Source organism: Tupaia chinensis, unplaced genomic scaffold, assembly GCF_000334495.1.
Source record: "Tupaia chinensis unplaced genomic scaffold, TupChi_1.0 Scaffold000226_1, whole genome shotgun sequence".
NCBI lineage: Eukaryota > Metazoa > Chordata > Mammalia > Scandentia > Tupaiidae > Tupaia > Tupaia belangeri.
In genome coordinates, this window is record NW_006159701.1 from 5,397,848 (window position 1) to 5,420,975 (window position 23,128).

At 50.3% G+C, this 23,128-nt stretch overlaps 1 protein-coding gene across 1 annotated transcript in view; it reads right to left on the reverse strand.

Moving 5' to 3' along the window:
* Positions 1 to 23,122, reverse strand: part of TBC1D10A (TBC1 domain family member 10A) — a 33,085-nt gene extending 9,963 nt beyond the window's left edge. The window contains exons 1-2 of the mRNA XM_014587633.2: positions 23,051 to 23,122; positions 2,639 to 2,738 (exon numbers count right to left, since the gene is read on the reverse strand). Coding sequence (XP_014443119.1) covers positions 2,639 to 2,683 — 45 coding nt within the window. The 5' untranslated portion in view covers positions 2,684 to 2,738; positions 23,051 to 23,122. The remainder of the gene's footprint in view (positions 1 to 2,638; positions 2,739 to 23,050) is intronic.
* Between the last annotated feature and the right edge of the window lie 6 nt (positions 23,123 to 23,128).

Below are 23,128 nucleotides of genomic sequence, written 5' to 3' on the forward strand. Positions count from 1 at the left end.
CAGCCCGGGGCCGGACACTAGTGGTTTCAGCAGGCATGGCTTCTTCCCACCCTCCATGCCAGGGGGATGCCTGACACAGGAGCGCCAGGGCCTGGGCTCCACCGAACATCCTTCACCTGGAAACCCCCTCGTACATCCCAGGAGAAGGTCTCAGAGGCAGCACAGAGGCCTGGCCTTCCGGATAACCAGTGTGAACAGGAGAAAACTTTCCAAGGGTCAGAAGTCAAGAACCAGGAAGGAGACAGGCAGACAGGAGACAGGTTGAGGGCAGAAAGAACAGCAGTGGCTGGTCCCAGGAGCCACTGGGACCAGTGGAGCTTTTAGGCCTGCCTGAAAAGGGGGAGAGGAAGGGAACTGCCCTAGACTCTGGGAATGGCTTCCTGCTGCATGGGATAAGAGGCTCCTTAGGGAAACCAGCAGGCTTTGGTCAAGGGACATAGCAGAGCCCAGAGCCATAGGCCCTTTAAGCTCCCTGCAGGGCCAAGCTTGGCACAAGGCAGCCTCCCAACCCACATCACTACAACCCCCTAGCCTCTGCTCCCTGGCACACTTTCAGTCCACTAAGGTTCCCAGAGAGGCTCTGTCCTCACTGCACGTCAGAGCAGGAGTATAGCCAATCCACTCTGGCTTCGTGTCCTCAGCACCTTTGTGCTGAGGATGGCCGTCTCTTACCCAGCCTGCTTCAGGATGGTGGGCAGCTGTAAGGAGAAAGCATGAGAAAGCACTAGCAGAAAGCAGTTACTCCGTCTGCTGAGGCGAAGGGGGGGCAGGTCTCTGATGACAGCCAAGTGAGGCCACACCCTGGCTTGCTGAGGTCTGGAAAGGGACGGCCCTACACAGAAGACAACATTCCAGCCACAGCCCTGCCTCCCTGCAGGCCCAGCATTCTGACCTGGACACAGCTGGGAGAAGGGAAGGAAGGCACCCTCCCAGCAGGTCTGTGGATAAGCCCAGAAGTGTTGGGTTTGAGCCCATTTCCTGAAACAGGTATCGTTCTTCCTGAGCAGGCCACCACAGCCGGGCAGAAAAAACTCCCAGGACAGGGCCCAGTGTAATTACAGCCAAGGTGACAGAGGGGACACCCTGTAGTGGGTTAGGGCCTCTGGCTAGGGCGGGTAAAGCACTCTGTGGAGGCCTCTGCTAGGCAGGGGCAGTCCTGGAGCTCTAACCACAGTGCCAGCGAAGCAGAGAAGAGGAAATGCTGTGGGCTGATCTGCTGAAAGGAGCTTGCCAAGGCTCCCCTCTGGAACCCCCACTTACAAAGGAGGCTGGGGCAAGGCCAGAGCCACAGTCCCTGTTGCAGAGACTGATCTCCAGTCTCTACCACAGGCAGCTGGAGTGCAAGCTACAGCCCAGGGTAAGAGGCTGAGAATCGGTTGGTGGACAGTGGGCAAATCAGGGAAACAGACCAAGTCAGGCAGGAAGCGACTGGGAAATAACTGCCTTAGAAAAATAGAGACTTTCTAATAAGCAAAAAAAAATAAAATGAGTGCCCCCAAAGCCTACATTAAATGGCCCAGGTCTGGATGAGCCTCTCTTTCCAGGGCACAGGGTTTTACAGCCTATGAAGCACTTACAGCCACTGCCTTGTGGAAGCCTCACAATAGAATTTTGACTCCCACTTGATCAAGGAAACAGGCTGAGAGGGTCAAATGGCTTGCCCAGAGTCACACGTTAGCCACAGGCATGGAGGGAAAGGGAGCAGGGTGGTCCCAGCCTGTACCTGACTTTCAGTCCTGAGCTTTCTATAGGCCTTGCAGCCAGCTGGACTAGCCCAGCGTGTCAGCTGACAATGGGGGGCAGTGGGACTCACTCTGTGGACTGGGAACTTGTGCCGAGTGACTCCAGCTGTAAAGCTCCAGGCAGGCCTCCTCCAGGCAGGAGAGTAAATTAGGCCTTGCCAAGGGCGGCCAAGGACATCGGCACACTCTGAAGAGTGGTGGGCATGGAGGGTCACGTGGGATGACAGAGCTAGTGCCAAAAGTTGGCTTGACCAAAACAGGGTGTTTTTATTTTTATAAGACTACTCTCAAACTGTGAGGTTACTTTTCTTTCCTTTTACTTTGGCAAGGAAGCGAGAGGGAAGAAATCGAATTAATCTAGAGGATGAAGGCAGCTCCTTACTGTGGTGGTTAAGAGGGCAGGTGCTAAAATTATACTGCCTGGGTTCAAATCCTGATTCTGCGGGCCATCCACGAAATGGAGATACCACTACTACTGACCTCACCAGGGCAGTGCAGGGATTATCTGAGTCAAGCGCACAGCACGCTGCACAGTCCCTGCAGTTAGCTATTAGTACTATAAAGTCCTCCCAGATAGGTGATAAACAGCCCTAAGGCCCCCCTCCCAGGAGGGCAAGAGGAAAGCTATTGGCTAAGAGTGGTTTTAAAGTTAACTCCAGGACAAAGTTCTGCATGGGTCTAAAGGCATCTATGAGGGCCCAACCTTCACTTGGGTCCTTGAGGCCCCAAATTTCAACCTGCCCTCCAGCCAACTTCTGTTCTGCATTTGGCAGATGGAAGACACCTAAGAATACTGGCAGCTGGAAAAGTCCCTGCTTTCCTAAGCTGATGAAGCTCCTTCCTCTACTTCCTCCTCCCCAGGCTGCCAACTTCCAGCCCAAGGCCAGGCCTCTCACCTTTTTGTGCTTCTTGGCCATCCATTTGTCCCAGTTGTTGAGCATGTCCAGCCACTTGGACTCCCTCTGCCTCAGCACCTCCAGGGGGACTTCCTCTAGCCTGTGGAGCAGAGGGCAGGGCCCATCAGATGTGCCAAGAGAAGCAAAGGCCCTGGCTTTGGCCCCAGCCGCCAGCCTGATTGGACCTCCATTCCCCCTGCCCTCTATCCTTGCCATTCCCTTCGCAATTCCTTATTCATAAATGCACTGTGATGAAAGGAAAGGCTGTCCACCTCCCTGGGAGGCCTAGGCCAGAGAGACACTGGGTTCAAGTGCTTATTCCCTCAATGTGTCAAGGGGCAAAGCATTCTTGAGTCGGCTTCATGGCCTAGTGGTTAAGGGAGGCATAGGCCAGAGAGACAATGTGTTAGAGGGCCTACTCTTCCATTAGCCAGGGTCACCATGCCTCTCTGGGGTAGAAACTGAGAGTCTGCATTATATACCAAAACAAAGCATTCTTGGGTTAGCCCTGTGGCCTAGTGGTTAAGGGAGCTGGATCCTACATGGCTGACTATGGTTCAAATCCTGACCCCGACAGCTTGAAAAACATGCTGGGTGTATACATGTGTGAGCACGTCCCAAATCCGAAGATGGAGAAATAGAGAAGGGATTGCAGTATAACCACATTGGGGTGGGGGGGAGGGTGCCTCTCTCTCCCTCCCTCCCTCTCTCTTTCTCTCTCTGACCAATGTGTGCACCCTCTGGCAGAAAGAAAGAAAGAAAAGAAGCAAAGCATTTCTGTCCTAGGTCTGCATGGTAAATAATCCTCTTCAGAGGGCCTGTGTGTGAGGTGCAGAGTTGGACACAAAAACTAGTCAAACAAGTACAGAAATAGCATGCTTGCCCTCTCCACTCAAGCCAAACTAGTTACTCAGAGTTTCCCCAATTATGCGGTGGCCCTTTCCCACCTCTCAACCTTCACTCATGCCAGTCCCGTTGCTGGAATGTTCCCCAAGTGGTCTCCACCTATTAAAATCCTACGCATATTTCAAAGCCCCACCAAACACCACCTTTGTGTTTATCTAACATCGACATTGTGAGTGGCTATCACAACCATGCTGGCACTATTCTAGGGCAAGTGCCTCTGGGCAGGTTGTGGGGATGCAGTCCTGTGACGAGCACAAAGTCCCAACCCCCGTGGAGTTGACCTGGTCAACTGATTATGGGGAAAACACCTCAGCACTGAGACCTTCCCAAAGCAGGCAGAGGTGGGCTGGGCTTCCTCCAAGGAGTGGGTCCCAGGGAACTCATGAGTTCACTTCAATCTGAGGGGCAAAGAGGAAAAGGAGGCTAACACCTGCAGGCCGGGTGTTCTACATATGCTCCACACACACACACACACACACACAGACACACACACACACACACCTATAGGGCATGTGCACTCACCAGAGAGACAGTCTTTTCTTAAAATAATTTTAGTGGAGGCCAACAGATCCTTTACATTTCTTTTTGTGTTTTCTGTGTGTCTGCAGAGGGGGAGAATTCAACAAAAAAAGTACTCAACATTATTAACAAAGTGAAAGTATGATGGATGAGGAAACAGAGGCTCAAAGAGGTAAGATACCCAGGGAGGGCATCTCGTTCAGAATTTAAAGCAAACCAGTGGAAAAAAAAACAGGCACAAATCCAAGTCAGATCCTCGTTCAGAGCCAGCACTCAGTCCTGCCTGACCTCCCAGCAAGGAGCACGGGGCCAGAGGTGCTCAAGGCAGCTGGAGGAGGCCCTCCAGAACAGGACATGGTGCGCTGGGGCTTGGCCCTAGCCTCGGGTCTCTGGTTCTCTCTCTGCCGGAAGGAAATGTGCTGCTATGACTTTTACTGGTTGGAAGAGCAGAGGGAGGGGCGCTGGCTGAGCTGAGGCCTCCAAGACACAAAAGGGCAGGTCCTCCTCCCCAGTGTGCTTTGACTACGGAACTGTCCAGGCAGTGCGCAGCTGGAACTGAACAGCTGAGGAAGGGCTGCTGCTGGGGAGCAAATTCTCTCCCCTCAATACACTGACACTCTTCTTAACTGTTGCCCCTCTCACCACCTAGTGGCAAAACTAGGGCACAAAGGACACTCCCTTTCCCTCATATGAGAAAACCTGGGACATTTACCAAGGGACATGTTTCTCCAGGCAACCCCCAAACACGCAGGAAGCCAAAACCAAAGACCTACACTTGCCAGGCCATGAGGCCTTTCACTGCCTGCAACACGCTCGCTTATGCAACAAGCCAGGGAGAAGCCTGCTAGTTGACTAAATGAGACTGCCCACACTGAGTCAACAGGAAGTTCTGGCAGTTCTGGATGTAGATAATATTTGATTCAATCCTCTCACTGCACAGATGAGGAAACTGAGGCTCAAAGAGGACTAGGCTTTCACCCCAGATCACCAGTTTCCAAAGAATTCCCATGTTTTTAAATATGTGCCCATTTGACACCCCAATCCTCGGGTCTGGCTTTGTTGATTAAATCTGACTGCAGGGCCTCACAGGTACCCACGCTTCCAACTGCAGATACACAGAAAAGCATATTAAGTTGAGGGCTCTTTTTACTGATGCCAGATAACAACTTTGGCAGTTTTAAAGTCTAACGTTTAACCTCAAACCGGAATTTCATTAAGGTACAAAACAAACGACCGTATTTCCTGGATACGAAGACCCACTGATTTTAAGTTACATACCATTGATTTGGCAAGGTCTGCTCAGAAACAAAACAAAAAACGAACTCATTACTACTTTAAATGCATATGTCAATGGACAGACTTTTTTTTTTTTACCTTAAATTAGGAAAATATTGAGGAAATACGATCATTTGGATAGCTTCCCTCCAGAAACAGAGGCGTTTAACCTATGTGGGGACAGTGAGAAGAAAACACCGAAGGTCTGGCTGTCCCAGCACACCACGTGCTCTCACTGGCGGTAGACATTTCTTTATTGTAGGATGTGCTCCCCCCTTTTTTTAGAGAGAGATTTTTCCTATAGGGCATGTGCACTCACCAGAGAGACAGAAGCTAGAAATCACCCTTGGGGGGATGGCCACACTGCAATCCCTTCTCCTCCATTGTCCTCTCTGGATTTTGGGCATGCACACACACACGCCAGGTATGAGTTTCAAGCTGCTAGGTCCAGGACTCAAACGATGGTTGACTATGTGGGAGTCCAGCAACATAACCATTATGCCCTCTGCTGGTCCCATGCTCCCATTTTTTTTAAAAATCAGAAGGTTCAAGTATCCTTCAGTTGAATCAGTCTGGGTCTTAGAAGGCATCCAATCTGACTGCTGTCTGATATAGGAATCCCTTCTACAAAAAGTAAGTCTCCTCCCCTCCATGAGCCTGTTTTCCTAAATGCTTGGACAGGCTTGTATTGTGAACTGACACTCAAAGTATGCCCAGGGAGGAGCTTTGAGATGAAGCTGGGGTCAGGAGGAGGATCCCTGTAAATAGTATGACAAGCTCTAAGGTCCTAAGGTAGCTTTCCTCTGACAGCCAAGGGAGGGCAGGAGCAGATGAAGTGAGAGAGAAGTTAACCTAATATAGGGACCAAATGGCTCCTGGGGGATGCCTCAGATCTGAGGGACTTACTCACCTTCTAGAAAGTCCCTCTTTCCTTTCCTTTCCTTAAGGTGGCCTGAGAGAGTCTGCAACCAAAAGAGCTTAATAAGAACAGTCTCTCACAGGTTCAGCCTTTGCTGTGACTCTTTCAGGGACAGGTCTCATTACCTCCTGGTGAAGCCACCGATTGTAGGACAGTGTTTTCTTTTCTTTTGTTTTTGGTTTTTGTTTCTTTTGTTTGTATGTTTGTATGATTTTTAGTTTGCCAGAGGCAGAGGGTATATGTACTTGTCTGAGAGACACAGAGAGACAGAAAAAGGAGAGGAAGAAAGCACCCTCCAATGGGGTATGATTGGGCCGCAAGCCCTCCTCCTCCATTTCTTCCTCCTTTTAGGAATTTGGGCAAGCACACACATGCATACCTGGCGTGTTTTTCAAGCTGCCAGGTGCAGGACTAAAAGTACGAAGTTGGCCATGTAAGCTCCAGCTCACTTAACCACTAGGCTATGGGGCCAGCCCTAGTTTCTGCTACCAAAACTTTCACCCCCGTGTTATGCCAAACCTTTCCTGCTACCTTCTATCTGTATCATAACGCCCCCTCTGAGGCTTCACAATTCTTAGACCCCTCTCATACCAGTCATACATACACTGGTACCTTGTCACCCACCCATTCCCTACCTGGAATGCCCGTTCTTCTCTCCTTTTCAAATCATATTACCCTCAGGGCCCAATAGAACATTACAAATTATAACAATAATAACATCAGCAATAGTAATTACATTTGCATACCGCTTAATATCTATCAATCACTTTCTCAATGCTTTACATACATTTATCACATGTACATTTTATAATAATCCTACCATAATATCATTCTCCTCCTTTTATAGTAGAGTTCAAGACTTACTAAGGTTAAGTGCCTTGCTTAAGACTATGTAGTGAGACCAGCAGTTAGCATAATGGCTATGTCACTGGACTTCCACATAGTCAACTGTGGTTCGAGTCCCCAACCTGGTGGCTTAAATTCATGCTGGGTGTGTATGTGTGAGTGCCTAAGATCCCGAGAGGAGAATGGAGGAGAAGGGATTGCAGCGTGGCCATTCCCCCTGGGGAGTGATTTCTTGCTTTCTGTCTCTCTGTCTATCTCTGTCTTTCCGGCGACTGCACGCATCCTATAGCAAAAACCTCTCCAAAAAAAAAAAAAACCCCCCCAAAAAAAAAAAAAAAAAACTATGTAGCTACAGTGCTGGCCCTGAAGTGCAGTGGTTAAGCACTGTGTATAGAAAGGCAGATCTTGGGCCAGCAGTGGCATGGTGGTTAACACGCTGGATTCCCACATGGCCAGCCACAGTTTGAGTCCTGGGCCTAGTAGCTTAAAGATTATACTGGGCGCATGGGCATGTGTGCACAAAATCGTGAGATGAACAAAGAATAAAGAAGAGACTGTGGTGTGGTCATTCCCCCTGGAGGGTGATTTCTCACTTTCCTTTCTCTGTTCTCCCTGGTAAGCACATGTGCTCTGTGGCAAAATCCTTAAAAAGAAAGAAAGAAGGACAGATAGTCAGATCCCACATGGCTGACCTTGGTTTGATTCCTGGCCCCAGTGTCTTAAAAAACATGCCAGGTACATGGATGCCCTAAATCCTGACAGACTGGCGGAAAGGGGATTATGCTAACTACATCCCATTCAGGTGTGTGTTCACTCTCTGTCTATCTACTGAGTATGCACATATACTGCCAAAAACAAAAACAAAAACAAAAACAACTATGAAGCTATAAATGGCAGAGCTAAGATTCAAACCTAGGCCTGCCTATTTCCACAGCCCATGCTCTCATCCCTGCACTACCTTTGTTCCTACATGCCCTGCCTACCCACCTGCCCAAACCTTACCAACTCTCCAACTTGAAGACCTTCACCCTGACTTAGAACACCATCTCTCACACTTTTAAAACTGAGAACCACATAAGGAACACATTTTATACGTACACACACACACACACACACCTACACACATAACCTACACACATACAGAAACAAAACCAAAATATGTTTTATGAAGCAAGTAGCTCTTAAATCTACTAATGCACTCTGAGATTTTCAGTTCAATTTTCTTTTTTCTCCTCTTTCTCTTTCATTCTTTCCCTCTTTTTAATGTTTTTCACAATCCTCTAAAATTAATTTTAGCACCAACTCATGAATGAGTCAAGCCAGGAAGTCTGGATGTTCACAGAGGTAAAAGGCAACCTCTGCAAGGCTAGCCCACATGGGAGGTTTCCAGGTTCATGTCTGGGGACTTCCCTGAGTACTCTGAGCACTCACGTACTCACAATCTGGGTCTGGCTGAGGTTGGGAGTGGGTCATAGCATCAAGACCTTATTGGGGTTCTCTCTCTCATGGAAGGAAATATATATATATAAAAAAAAAAGCAGCAGCAGCAGCATCCACCACCGCCTGAAACAAGCCCTTCATTGCAACTTGCTTTTATTGCTGGGCACTACCCCTCCCTAACAGGACCAGGTCTTGAACAATTTCTGTAACACCCACCACACACTCAGGTGCCCAACAGATGCCTGGTTTTCCCCATGACATCATTACTTTCGTCTGCACGCCATTCAGGGCTACCAGCCAGTTTTGCCTACTAATTTGATTTGTCCTCCTAATAGCCCAGTGAGGTGGAGCCCTCATACACTAATTACTATTTCCATTTGGCCCATGAAAGACTTACCCAGTCAGACAAGCTGTATGATTTGGGTGAAGTCACAAAGCTAGTAAGTGGCTGAGCCAGGGCTTTCCCTCCACTCCAGTGACTTGTGTGCTGCTTCTGACTCCCCTGGGAAGGCTGTGGGGAAATGAGGCCCTTCTCCAGATGCTGCTGTGTGGCTCGATCTCTGGCCCCCAAGGCCCTAGGGACAGTCTAACAACTTCTTCCTCTCCTCATCCAGTGTTCAACTGTCCAAGGAGGGGCCTGCCCATACCCAGCAATGCTCAGGGAGACAATATATCAGATGGCACAGTTTGCCAAGCACAACCTCAGCTGGAGAAGGTAAGCCAGGGTAACCCTCTGCCAGCAGCCGTCTTCTGAGGAAGAGAGGCTCCGAGGAGACAACGGTGCCTGATCACGCACCCTGTCCGGTTCCCAGGCTGAGCTAGGCTTAGCTATGCTATGCCATGCTGTGGTCCAAGGCAGCAGTGACTCTCCTCCGACCACATTTTTTGCAGGCTCCCAGTTTCCCAGCCTTCTCCTGAAACCCAGAGGCTAGAAGCTTCCAAAAGCTCAGAGGGACAAGATCAGTTCCCAAGGCTACCAAGACTAAGGCTGGGTTCCCTTACCCCTTGTCCTTCTAGACATCTGCCCCCTGCTCAAGCATGTCTCAGCCCCTCCCATGTAGCAAACTCAACAGCGATGGCGTTGTGGCCCAGACCCCTTTATTTTGTGGTGGAAGATGAACCTTGATCCCAAGGAACTGGTCTAATCCCCTCCTCCAAGCCTCATTCTCTGAACCAGTTTATTCTCAGAACGCCTGAGGTCACAGACCACAGGACTATCTTCCTCATCTCACCCATCAGGGAGCCAGGTGGGGTGTTAGGGAAGAATAAACAGAGTGGTGACCTTAGGGTCTGGGTAGCTATTCTAGTTCCTCCAGCAACCAGCTAGAACATCGTGAGCAAAACTCTTGACTTCCTAATGCTCAACTTCTTCAAGTGGGACTATAATGCACACCTCATATTTTATAGGGCTGCAATGAGAAATGAGTATGTACAAGGGCCGGCCTGGTGGGTGGCCAGAAAATAGAAGCGACTATGTGAGTGGCATTTGCATTTACCTAGCACTTTCACATCCCTTTTCTCATCTGACTGGCCTCTATACATTAGCCCTCTGTGGCAGGGAGGGCAGGATTATCCCCATCTTACCTATGAAGCAATCGAGGCCCTAAGAGATTACGTAATTTGCTCAGTGACACACAAACTATAACTCCCGGCTTCTGATTCCAGCTCTACCACTTCACAGCTGTGTGAAACTGGGTAGGTAGCTCCACCCTCTCACTTCCGGTTCTCCATCTACAACATGGAGGAAAAGCACCTCCTCCAAGAGCAGCAGTGTAGACGACATGAGGCAACAAGAGCCGATCGGTCCAAGCACTGGCTGCACGCCAGCTCTGCCAAGTGCTACACAGGCACACAATTCCCCAAGGAAGTAGCTTTATTATCTCCATTTAATAGAGAAGAACATTAAGATTCACAGCGGTGGAGTAATCTGCCCACAGTTACACAGACTGGATTTGGAGGCTGCCACTGGGCACTGAACTATTTGATTTCTGACATGTTCCGTTCCCTCTTCTTCACCACCCTCTGTAATGAAAAGGGCAGAAGTAAATGACATGAAAGTGGCCTCTCACATTTGGGTCTCCAAGACGGAAGGGAGGCAGCCAGAGAAGTCCCACCAAACTTGGAAAGCAGAGAGTGGATGTACAGAGAAAGTGTGGCCAATCACAATCCAGAGAAGTAAAGTTGCGAGAGCTCTCTCCCACCCAGAGCTCAAAAGAGAAGTGAGGATAAACAAGAAGGCTGACCTACTTTGCATGCTGGGTAACAACCTCTAGAGTTCCCACTCTGAAAGGTGGTAATGACTGAAAGTATAAATAGCTTTCAGGCCAGTTCCATAAGAAGTCATGATGGGAAACCAGAGTGCAGGACAGAGTTAAGTTAGTGGTGTGCCAATGGTCAACTGTTAGGGCTGGGAAGCCCATGGGATCACTTAGTGAGTCCGCCCCTCCCTAGACAGTCTTAGAAGCTTGCAGCCAGCTGAGCAGGTAAGTGATCTGCCCAAGGCCACGCTGTGAGTCAGTGTGGAAGAGGAAGATGGTCTGCAGCAGTCTGACACTCCCTCCTGCAGCCTGGCCCAGCCACTCCTGCCTTGGAGCTGGGTGAAGGAATCGGGTTTGCTTCACTCTCCCTCACTCTCAGGACAAGTTAGCTCTGGGCCTGCCTCTCTTTCCCATGAGGAATTCCCTGGCTCTGCTCTTTCCAGCCCTGGGTCAGTGCACAATGGTAAACAGGTTCTCTCCACCCTTCACTGGCCTTGGTGCCCTGGGCCTCTGCCCAGCTCTCCACTCTGCTCAGCTCCACCCTGCTCGATGCGAGCCAGAAGAAATGGTTTCTTTAGGTACCAGCCTTGCCAGGTCCAAAAATCAAGGCATCCCCCTTCCTCTAGCCCACTCAGCTAGAGAAGAGTGCAGACAACAGCAGAATCCCCCAATGCAGCTCTCCCTGACAACTGCAGAAAGGTATGAAGACTATTCGCAACAGAAAACATCCCACCCCAAATCCTACTGCCTACCAGTTAGATTGGTGCTTGAAATTCTCTGCTGGTGACTGGGTCCTCAAATGATGATCTCACTGCCAGCACCCAGGGACCACCCAGGGACCAGCCCAACTCATGTACGGCCCTCTCACCTAACCTGCCCAATTGTTAGATCGTATTGATAGATCCTAACCAACTTAGTCTGACTCACTATTTATACATCTAAGATCTCTCTTCTGCCCAGCCCCCTTCACAGCTCCCTGCTGTCCCCTTTGTGGAAGAGAAACCTCGCCCCTGGCTCTCGGGCTCTCCTGACACATTCCCCAGGTCACCCTTCTCTTCTCCCCTAGTCCTATCTCTAGGTACCCCTCCCTGAGCTGCCCTCCCACAGCCTCCCACCACACCACTCTAACTTGGTCTCACTCATCTTTAGAGGCCTCATTCAGAATTCCCTCTCATCACTACAAAGCTTTTCCTAACAACTGCAGAGAAAACACAATCAGTGCCTCATTACATTCCATACACATCGCTCTAGAGCCTATATTCCAGTCCCTGAATCTACAACGATGAATAAAATGCAGTCGCTGCCCTTGAGGAGGTCAGGCAGCAGAGGAGACAGACGGGTGGGTAAATAACCAGCACACACAGACCAAGTGCTGTCACAGAAGCCTGTAAACGTGCTGGGAGACTGCAAAAAGTCCCCAGAGTGAGGCCGGGGGTATTTAGAGAAAACTTTAAAAGGAGCTGATTTTCAAACTGGGGTTTGAAGGGTGACAGGAAGTGGCCAGGCTGAGAAAGGGGAAAGGCCTAGTATGTGTAAGTGCAGGTTAGTAAGTGTGGGCTTGTCTGGGGAATGTGAGCAGTCCAGTGGAGCAGGTATGACTTCCACGGCAAAGGTGCACTCCTGGAGGGCAGTGACTCTGTAGGTCTCCTTCTCTGCAGGGCTGTGGGCCTGGAACAGTGCCTGGTTCCTAGCTGGTGTACAATAAACACGTGTGGACGATCCATGAGCTCGGGTGCTCTGAGTTTCAGTGTTCTCAGCAGTGAGATGAGAACACTGTCCTTCCTCTACCTTGATGTCATGTGGGTGAAACACGATAAGAGCTTGATAAAGGGTACTTCTCTCTGGCCTGGAAACTAGCTCTAGATCTTCCTTGAGGTCTAGCATGAGGCTGAGCACAGATCTGTTTCACAATAGCTTTTATAATTACAATTCTAATATTCAATTAACTTAACCGAATGTCTGTTAGCACATTTACCAGGCAATTGCTGTGTACCAGACACTGCTGAGCACTTAAATTATTTTATTTAATCCTGACAACAAGCTCATGAGATGGGCCTTCTAATTATCAACACTTTCTGTAGATGAGGAAGCTCGGGTCTTCAGCAGGCCAGTAACTAGCCAAGGACCATGGCAGGCAGGCGACAGAACTGGGAGGTGACCACAGGCCTTGCAGTCAGCCCCAGTACTAAGTGTTGTCCCCTAGTCTGGCTGCATACAGCCTTGCTCCCAGGAGAGCCTGGAACCCAGAGCTACAAGCCCTGTGCTTGACAAAGTACTTTACCTCTGGAACTTGGTCTCTGCCATTGTAAAATGAGGATCGCAATGACAAATAGATAACATGGAATTAAACGAGGTGGTGCAGGTAAGATCCTTGTCCACCATATAGGTTCCTTTGTGAAATGGTGTTACCATGACTATGCCAGGAGGATGGAGGGGTTCACGCAGAGGCAGGACAGGAAGCCCAGGATGAAAGTCTACCAGGAACACAGAGGAGGGTAGGGTAATTATGAAGTAAACTCAGACTCCTCCCCAAGTGAGTGCCATTATCCAGGTGGGCAGAGGTCCCAGGCAGCCCTGTGGTTACATGCCTCAAGCTCAATCTTTCAGGAGGTCCATCTCAGTTCTCACTTCTGCTTTATCTTTACACGGCAAGGAGGAAAGATCAGGGCCTCAGAGTCAAGGGTGTGTGAGGGCTCTGCTCCAAATGACTCAAGGAGGAACTGTTGGGGGGATTCCCAATCTGTCCTGACCGGCCAAGAAGCTCGAGTACAAGCTGAGTAGGACTGGCTCCTGCTTCAGCCTGCAGGTCTTGGGGTAGGCAGGGATTGCACGTGTGGGAAGTCAGTTCTCTATGCCCAGGCTACCTTGCTTCCTCACCATTATGCCAAAAGCCGGAACTGAAATCTCAGAGAGTAATTCACACCCAAATTGTGAGAACCACCATGTTCCATGGAGTCCTTACTTTGTAGCAGACAAAATGCAGTGTGCTTTATCAACACCATCTCTCTTAATCCTTGCCCTCCTCTCCCACTGCCACCATTGGCCCATTCACAGATTCAGAAAGATCACGTGCCCACAAAGTGACAGAGCTAGGACTCTCAGGGAGGGCATGGAAATCAGCAGCATCCCCTGAAAGTGGCTGCCTGGGAAGGACCGCTTCTGACATAACACCCAGGGCCCAGAGTGCGCTAAGGAGTCTCCCTCCACACTTACGCTCCCTCCTAGATCCCTCACAAGCCAGTTGCTCCTGCTTTGTCTTGGGGTACATGGGAGGGGCTGTGTGTGGGGAGACCTGGGCAGTTTGTACCATTCATCAAAACAACCCAGCAACATAACCCAAGTAGCTGTTAGGGGAAGTGCAGATGCACAGGGCTGTGCTAAAGTCCTAAGGTTAGGATAGAGAAGAAGAGAGACCACAGGATGGTTGTCAGCTTTTTAGTAAGATGGAAAATTGGGAAGGAGAAGTCCTGGGTTCCAGGTCCAGTTCCATCACTCACTCAGCTGTGGTTTCCTTGTCTAGAAAGTGGGTTAAAAAAAAAAAAAAGAGGGGGCCTGCAGGTGGCATGGTGGTTAGGGGTGCTGGATTCCCACATGGCTGACTACGGTTCGAATCCTGGACCCAGCGGCTTGCTTCCTCAGTTTCTCTCTCTCTCTCTCCCCCCCATTTCTGGTCAAATTAAAATAAATAAAGTTAAATTATTAAAACAAAAAAAATACATACCCTACCAATTTTCCATTGTTCCTATAAGGGATCATGGCAATGGAAATGAAAGCACTTTGCAGAATAAAGAGCTAGAGGAATCAAAGCATCTTTTGATTTGATTACAACCCCAAAGACATGAGGCCCACTGATCCTGCACACAAAGAGAGGTCTTCTCTCTAGAGGAACAGAGAATGCCAGATGTACTGGCTTCCACGGGATAGGCTGGGGGGGCCTCTTGTACTTGTGTAGTACCACATAAAAAACTTCTCGAAGCACTTTTCACACATTCCAAGGTCAGTCTCAGAATGTTAGAGCAGAAGAGCTCTTCGACACCATCCCATTAAAACTGCCTTGTTGGGGGCCGGCAGGTGGTGTGGTGGTTAAGGGCACTGGACTCCCACATGGCCGACCACGGTTTGAGTCCTGTACCTAGTGGCTTGTTTTCTCACTTTCTCTCTTTCTCTCTCCCTCTCTCTCACTCTATCACTCTAAAATAAACAAATAAATAAAGTTAAATAAGAACATTGAAAAAAAAAAAAAAACACCTTGCCTTCTTTTATATGTGAGGGAAACTGAGGTTTACTCAGACTAAGCAACATTCTCAAGGTCACTCAGCTACTGAGCAGCTCAATGAGGCCCAGGTCTCAGGACTCCAGATCCCTGTTCAGCAGTCTGTTTACGCCATGCTCCTAATCCTAATTCTTTGATCCTTGCAAGCCTTTGTCCACAGCCACACCTGCAACTACTTGTTTAATGCCTGACTTCCCTGCTAGGCTGTAAGTCCTAGGAGGACAGGACCAGGTCTGTAGGCTGACCCAAGCACAGAGCTGCACATAGTGCAGGATGAAAAACGGGAAGCATCAGCCCCATGTCCAGGTCAGGGGACACATCTAAGTCACAAACCTCACAGATGAACAGTGGAGCTGCAGGGCCAGCAGGTAGCATGGTGGTTAAAGGCGCTGGACTCCCACATGGCTGACCGCTGTTGAAGTTCCAAGTTCAAGTCCTGGCAGCTTGCTTTCTCACTTTCCCTCACTCTCTCTAGTGAGCACATGTGCTCTATAGCAAATTAAAATAATAATAATAGGGGCCAGCAGATGGCATGGTAGTTGGGGTCGCTGGAATCCTACATGGCCAACTGCAGTTCAAGTCCCGGACCTGGCTGCTTGATTTCTCACTCCCCCACCCCTCTCACTCTGTCCTTCTCTAGTCAAGTTGGAATAAATAAATAAAGTTAAATAGAATAATTAAATAATAATAATAATAATAGCAATAAATAAAATTAAATACATAATTCTTTAGAAAAAAATAGTGGAGCTCCTACCAGCACCCACACCCCTATGCCTGGTTCAGAGCCCTTTCCCACACACCAGCCAAAATCCACATTTCCAGCCAGAATCTCTTATCTCCAAGATCTGCTGAAGGTGCCCATAAATGCTGAGGAATTTGCCTTCTCAACGGTACCAACGTAGGCACTAGCTCCAAAGAACAGAATAAAGATGCTAGGTAAGGGCACATAGGCCCTTACCTGCCACCTGCCTCCTCTCAGGTTATTCTCTGCCCAAAGGCCCAGCTGCCACACCATCCTAAGGCAGGTTTTCCAGGGCCTCAGGCCTTACTCTTCTCTCCTCAGAGAGGAGCCTGATTCTCAGTGCCTTCTTTGCCACCCAATATGTTTACCAGGCAGCGATCACAAAGCTCAGTACCACTCACCATCCCCCACCCACAACCAGGTCAGCTAACCCGCTCTGCTGCAGGTGTAGACAAAGAGCCCCTTCATGTGCCCTGGGCTGGTGTGCCAACCATGTCAGGCACCTTGGGGAGCCCAGGGTGGTAACAAAACATTGTCAGCAGCAGCCAGTGCCCACCTCAGAGAAAGGCCATCGCCGGTCTTGCCTTCCTCAAGTTAGAAGGCTCCAGAATGGGTCTGTGAGAGGCTCAGGCCACTTACAGTTGTCTGAAGCTTTCCCATCTCCCCATCAGTCCGCATAGCCAGTCATGAACTCAGTCCTAGTGATCCACTGGCCTCTTCACCCTCCCTGCTCCAAACTTCTTCCAGGCCTCACCACAGTCCTTTCAGGCTATCCTTGACTCCCCCAATAGGCCTCACTGCTTTCAGTTGCATCCCCTGTTGCAACATTCCCCGCACCAAACTGAGACTAACTATAAAAAACAGGAGGCCTTGACCTGATGCCCAAGACTAGACTCGGCCTGCCCAGCCTCCTTTCCTAGCCTATCTCGCTTCCCATCATCCTCTTGCTCCCTAGTTTTTTGACACCTCTGCTCTTGGCACAAACAGCTGGCTTGGGTGGGAGTCTTGCACATGGGTCCTCTCCCATCCCATCTTCCATCCAATGGAAGTCTCTTCATTGTCCCTTCAAGTATCATTTCTTTCCAGGCTTCTGTAAGCAGAGCTGGCTGTTTCTTCTTAAATCCTCCCAGAACAAGTACATGCCTCAATTACAGCCTTTATCATTTGGTATCATTTGGCACTGTAAAGATTTGTTTGTGGTTCTATTTTCCAACCAGTTTGTGAACCTCCTGAGAGCAACAAGACATGGGCATCTCATTCAGTTTTGTATCTCTTGTTCCAGTCACTGGTTTCTGGCTGAGCAGGTGCTTGATAACTGGGAAGCAAACTCACTGCTAAGATGGATAAGCTGGCAAAAGGAAGCCATGGCTTGCTCTCTCCTGTGGCCAAGTCTGCTGCCTACTTCCCTACCTGAAGGGGAGCAAAGAGCTAAGCTGCTGCAACAGCCTCTGAGGAACTGGAGAGGGCATGGAATGGAGTAGGGTGGGGTAGGGTTGGGAGAGACGGTGAAGGGAAAGATGTGATAGAGAAAATCAAAGTTGGCAGTTGCACCGAACTCCTAGATAGGGGGCTTCTAGGTAGGTTAAGCATCAGGAGCATAGATTTGCCAGTGGAGCAGCCAGAACAGCTTTCTCCCTGCCAGGGAAGGTCCCTGGGCCTAGGACAGCAGCAGATCTACCAGAGGCAGACTGATCAGCTAAAGGAGGCCACTCCCAGCCCCCACCAGCCCAGTGTGCTTCCTGCAGATAGAGGAAAATGGTCAGCCAGTGTACTGACCACAGAGGGTGACAGCGGGCTCTGCTTTGGTGGGCAATGCATCCTGGACCTGGAGGCTCAACCAGCTTGACAGTAGGATGAGAATGAGCAGTGCCATGCAGCTGGAGGAGAACTGGGCTGAAGGAAGACCTGCAATCCCTCTCTGATCAGGCTCCACTGTTAACTAACTGCAAGGGTTCTCCAAGCTTCAGATTCCTGTCTTGTGCAAGAAACATAATCCCCGACTTACAAAGAAATCCTTTTTCCAAGAGGCACAGACTAGACATCAAAATCAAATGGCTATTATGCAGCATTTGGAGTTCAAGACCAATGCACTGTGGACTCTGACCCATGGGAGGGCTAGGCCAGGCCTGACCTAGCCATGTTTCCAGTGCCTCTCCAAGGATCTTCCTCCCTGGGCCTTTATTCTACTTGGAGGGCCAGGAACTTTCATTCACTGTACTGAGACCTGCCTTCTCTCCACATCAAGACAGGGAGGTTCCTGCTAACTCCTGCCCTGGGTGTGGGAGCCTCAGAGACTGGCGAGCACCTGGCAACCTGCTGGCTACCTCTTTGTCAAGTCTTAGTCACTGGATTCAGCATTGACAAACAGGTTCTAGTCCTAGTTCTTCCATTTACCAACTGGCAAACTTTAGGCACGTTCTTCTCAGGTCTTTGGTGTGTTCATCTACAGAATGTGGGTAACCACCCCTCTCAGGGCAAGTAAGATTCCCTGCTGCCCTCAGGGGCTGGGCCTCACTGACACACCATCACAGCCAGTAGTAAATGAAAAGACAGGACCACTAGTCATTCTAATCTTTAAGAAGGCAAAGAATATTCACTGAGTACCTAATCTGTGCCAGGCTCTTTTCAATTATTGGTTCATTTAAACTTCACAACACTGCAGACAGTATTATCATAACCATTTCACAGATGAGAATCACTGAGACATGAAGCAGCACATCCAAGGTCATACAGACAGACAAGACTCTGGAGCTCATGTGACGAGAGAGCACAGAGCACCTTCTTTCCCTCGCGTCAGTGTAAACAGACAGGGTGGCTGGACCAGAGCCAGGCCTCACTGCCCCTCTGGAGGTCCTATTTCAAACCCAGATGCTGAGAGGACAAAACATCAAGCAGGCCCTGCCGCCTTATCTCTTTCCCACAGCATAGGGTTTCCTAGCAGGCGGACACACAGGCACCTTCCCAGGACAGCAGCTGGTGTGCCAGTCCCTTCTTTACCAAGTCAGGTCTTGTCTAAGGCCTTAGAACACCCACATGGCTACCGGACTGGATTTTCCTTTGAGGTTGAGATGAGAGAAAGAGAAGAGAAAAATGGGAGGAGGGCCTGTGGTCTAGAGTCCCAGCACAAGGCCCCACATATACAGCTGCCTTCTTCCAGATGGGCCACCCAGGGATCCCTCCATTGCCAGATCCATGCTCTCCTGGGACCTGTAACAGCTTAAGAAGAGTGGATGCTCTGAGCTTACAAACTATAGAGAAACTGGTGGGAAGGCAAGGAGGCAGGCTCTGGCCTGCCAGGAGGGTCCTGGCCCCACCCCAGCAAAAACTGGCACAGACCTAACTACAGAGATGCCAATTAAAGCCAGTTCTATGACTTCCAAAGTTGTAGGACTGCCATAGTTAGCTAGAAGTGAAGGGCCCAGAGAACAGGGGAACTGAGGAAGGCAATACTGATGTTCCAGATGTTTCTCCCTGGGCCCAGATCAGATCCCTTGATCCTCTAACAGGAAGCCAACGCCCATGGAATCCCAGAGACCTTAGCTCCTCACCCCATCTGGCCTGCAGACTGAGCAGACAGAAGCTGGGTGGGAAGCTCTAGCTTCAGGAGACCAGTCCTGACAATCACGTGGAAACCGGAGAGAAAGGTGACAGATTCACCCTCCAGGCTACTTCCCTTGGGCCAGGAGATCCATTTACAACTTGTATCCTTCTTTCTTTCCTCACTATTTCCTCTAGGCTGCAGAAGGGACACCAAATGAGTCTGTTCTTCCTACCCCAAAGTAATAGGAAGAGTAACTTCACTCCTGCCCCTCCCTTTCTTTCTTCAATGCCCAGCTCAATCTCCAGTCAAACCAGAACTAATGCTGGCAGCACCCTGTCTGTGCCTGCACTACCCCATAGGTCGTTTGCTAGCTGTTGCTTTCTTACTTCTCTCTGACTAATCTCAAGGGCAGGCAGAGACCACCCGGGTCCCACCAAAGGTCCCCTGCAGTGTAGGCCCAAAAGACAGACAAGGGAAGAAGTAGTAAGGCCCAGAGCTGGGAATGAAGAATTTTGGATCCAATTCCCAATTACTCCTAATGAACTGAAGAGGAGAGACTTAAACACCTCTCTCAGACCTCAGTTAACCCATGTGTATGATGAAAGCCATCTCTAAGGTCACTTTCTGCTTTCTGGTTTGGAATGTCTATCAGTAAATCATTCGAAAAATAAATATTGAGCATTTACTCCACTGTAGGCCTGAGGAGGAAAAGGTGAGTAAGTCTGGACCCAGCCCTGAAGCTGATCAGTCTATTGAACTGGTAATGACAGCACACTCTTATTCTTCTGGGCCATCCCTCGTAGCTTCCTACACTGCAAAGAGAGTCAAAAGTGCTGAGCTAAGTCAGGGAAAGTGAGGACAGGCAGGCTTCTATCTGTTCTGTTGACTTCCTGCTGGGGCCACGGGTCATATTTATGGATGGTAAAGGCATAGAAACTGTCCCAGGTGGGTTCAAGTGCCACTAATAAGCTATGTGATCTGAAGCAAGTTATTCTCTCCTCTGGACTTCAGTTTCCTCCTCTGTATAGATAAGGGTCAATCTCTTAAGAACTCTTCCAGCTCAAACAGTCTATGACTTTATGATTTTTCCATGCCAGGTATCTGAAAGCCACCTGAGCCAGGTAGCTTCTAACCCATTTTCTTTCCCTTTCCCACCCCTGCTCCTAGTAACTACCTAAACTGATTGTCTTGAGACAACCTTTGGCCCCGAGTGACTGAAATGAACCTTTAATCTGGAGCCAGAGTCCCCACCATCTCCACGCATCAGTGCTAATGTTTCACTTCTCTGGGATGGCACATGGATTCCTAGCCCTCGACCACGAGACTGGGTTCAGGGCGGTCACCCTGAAACCTCCTATAACTTCCCCTCTTTTGGCCTGAACAGGGACTTACTTTTGGCTTTTTTGGAACCACACTGTAAACTACACAGAGAACATCCAAGCCTTCAGATATTAGCAAATTTAGGTTGACCTGACAGGCTCAAGAAAGTGAGGCATGGAGAGAGCAGAGGACCTGGGATCCCACCTCAGCTCCAGCCCTACAGACATCAGTATATAGAGGGAGTCTGCACAGCTACAACCCGGGTTTGTGGTTGGAGGGTGGGGAAGACAGATGTCTGGCTGCCTGGTCGAGGCCTACAGCCAAAGGGAGGTACTCCCACTGGGGCTTCTCTCTGCCCACAAATACCAGAGGTTTGCCCTCATTTTTCTCATTTCTCAAACCCTTAGAAGGAAAGGAAAAGAAATGAATATTTTCTGGGTCACTACTTGTGCCAGGCACTGTGCTTAGGGACTTTCACATACTTGATCTCATTTAAATCTACAATAATGTTGGAAGTAGGTGTTGTTGCCCTTTACAGTGAGTAAACAGACTCAGAGATTCAGGATCTTGCCCAAGGTCACACAGTCAGCAAGTCTAAGTCTGGCCTTTTCCCACTATAGCACACTGCTCTGTACCCTAAGATCTGGTTAACTTCCTGATAAGCCTGGAGCAGGAATTCTCATGCCCTAGAATTCACCAACAAATCTGAGCTGTTCCTTCCAAGACCCCACAAATGCAACTGGGAACTCCCTTCCCAGCTCTCAAGATCCCACCCCTCCCTGGGCATTGATCCCTAGTGACTTTTTCCAATTCAAAAACACACCCTACATCCCCTGTGGGCCCACAGTTCCCCTGGGGAACTGTGACAAGGCATCAAATCAGGATGAGGGATAAGAATGAGGGGTGCTCTTTGAGTTCTGGACAGGACTAAGCTTAGCCTGCTGGGAGCAAGTGGGGTGGGGCTGGAAGAGATAGATCCAGTGGGGAGGAGGGACCTTTCCTTAGGGGAGGGGTATAGATTTCTCCAAAGGAGGAGGTCTGGTGAGTAAGAGGCTTTGGGGCTGGGGAAAATCCAGGAAGTGACCTTCATGGGGCTGCTTATGTGGCGTAGGTTTCTTAGATAGTCAAGGCACTTCCATAAGCCATGAGAGCAGTTGGGGAAGTCGGGCAGTCATGACTGGTCAGAGAAGGCAGGCAGGATTCTCTTTCGAGTAGGATCATGGCTGGGCATCCACTGGTGATTGTAAGGGGCTGTCTCAGTTGAATGGGAGGCACATCAGGAGGGAAGCTTGCTGTTCTGTGCACAGCGGTCTCATGTGACATGAAAGGTTGGGAATGGGGTCTGGAGTCGATCTTTTCTAAGGGGACCACCAACCTGTACACATGATCTCCCTGAGGACTGGGCCTAGGGGAATTCTGTGGGGCAGAGCGTGGCTACCCAGCTTGGAGGGAGGGTGCTGCTCCACTACCTCAGAGTTCTCCGCCTGCCAGTTGGGTGTGCCTGGGTGTGCCCTTGCTGCCTCCTGGCCAATCCCACCCCCCAGACCTGTATTTGGGAGGAGATGCACGTCCTCATAGTGCACATGAAGTCTGCCTGGCAGGCTCCTGTGCTGTCCTGGAGGTGGGGCGCTGTCACGCTGTAGGTACTGGGAGGGGGGAGTGTCTGCCCACCTGTTGCCAGTGACAGTGGAGAAAGCTGTCTTTAAGGGAGGAGGGAACACTCTGACCCTTCCCGGAGAGAAAGGGACTGTCTGTTTCAGGAAGGGACTGTCAGGCAGCTGACCAATGTCAGTCCATCCTGAGGTCGGCGTCTTGAGGTCGGTGTCAGCCTGTCCTGGGAAGGGGTGGGGGCAGTGCCATCAGTCCTTCTGAAGTCTGCCTAAGGTCTCCAGGGGTGGGAGGTGGGGTGGTGATTCAGGGCGGCTGTGGGCCTGTGGGGGGGGGGAGTAGAGATGGCGAATATCTGCTTGAGGGGGTGGTGAAGCCATCTGTGATCCTCTGAGGGGGTGGCAAAGGCAATCAGCCCTAAGGCCAGGGTGGCAGCATGGGTTTGGGAGAGGTGCCTGTCGTTCGGCCCCCCAGTTTGGAGGAGTGCACGTTCGGTCCTTCCTGGGGGCGGGTCAGCCAGTCGGGGGAGGTCGTGGGGGAGGGAGACGTGGGCCTGCCTGTCCCCCAGGTTGGAAGTAGGATTGTGGGCGAGGGGCGGGTCTGCAGGGGAAGGAGGAAAGGGGGTGGGGCGGCAGAGAAGGGGTCTGCTGTCCCCGGTCGGGAGGGGACATGTCGGTTGAAGGCAGCTCTGGCTGCGTCCAGGGCCCCCCTCGCGGCTCCCGCGCGCGGGCCTGACCCCCAGCCCCGACCCCCAGCGCTACTCACGCGCCCTCAGCGCCCTGCGAGCCCACGATGAAGCCGAACTTGTCGATCCGGCGCTCGACGGAGCCGGTGGCCTCCGAG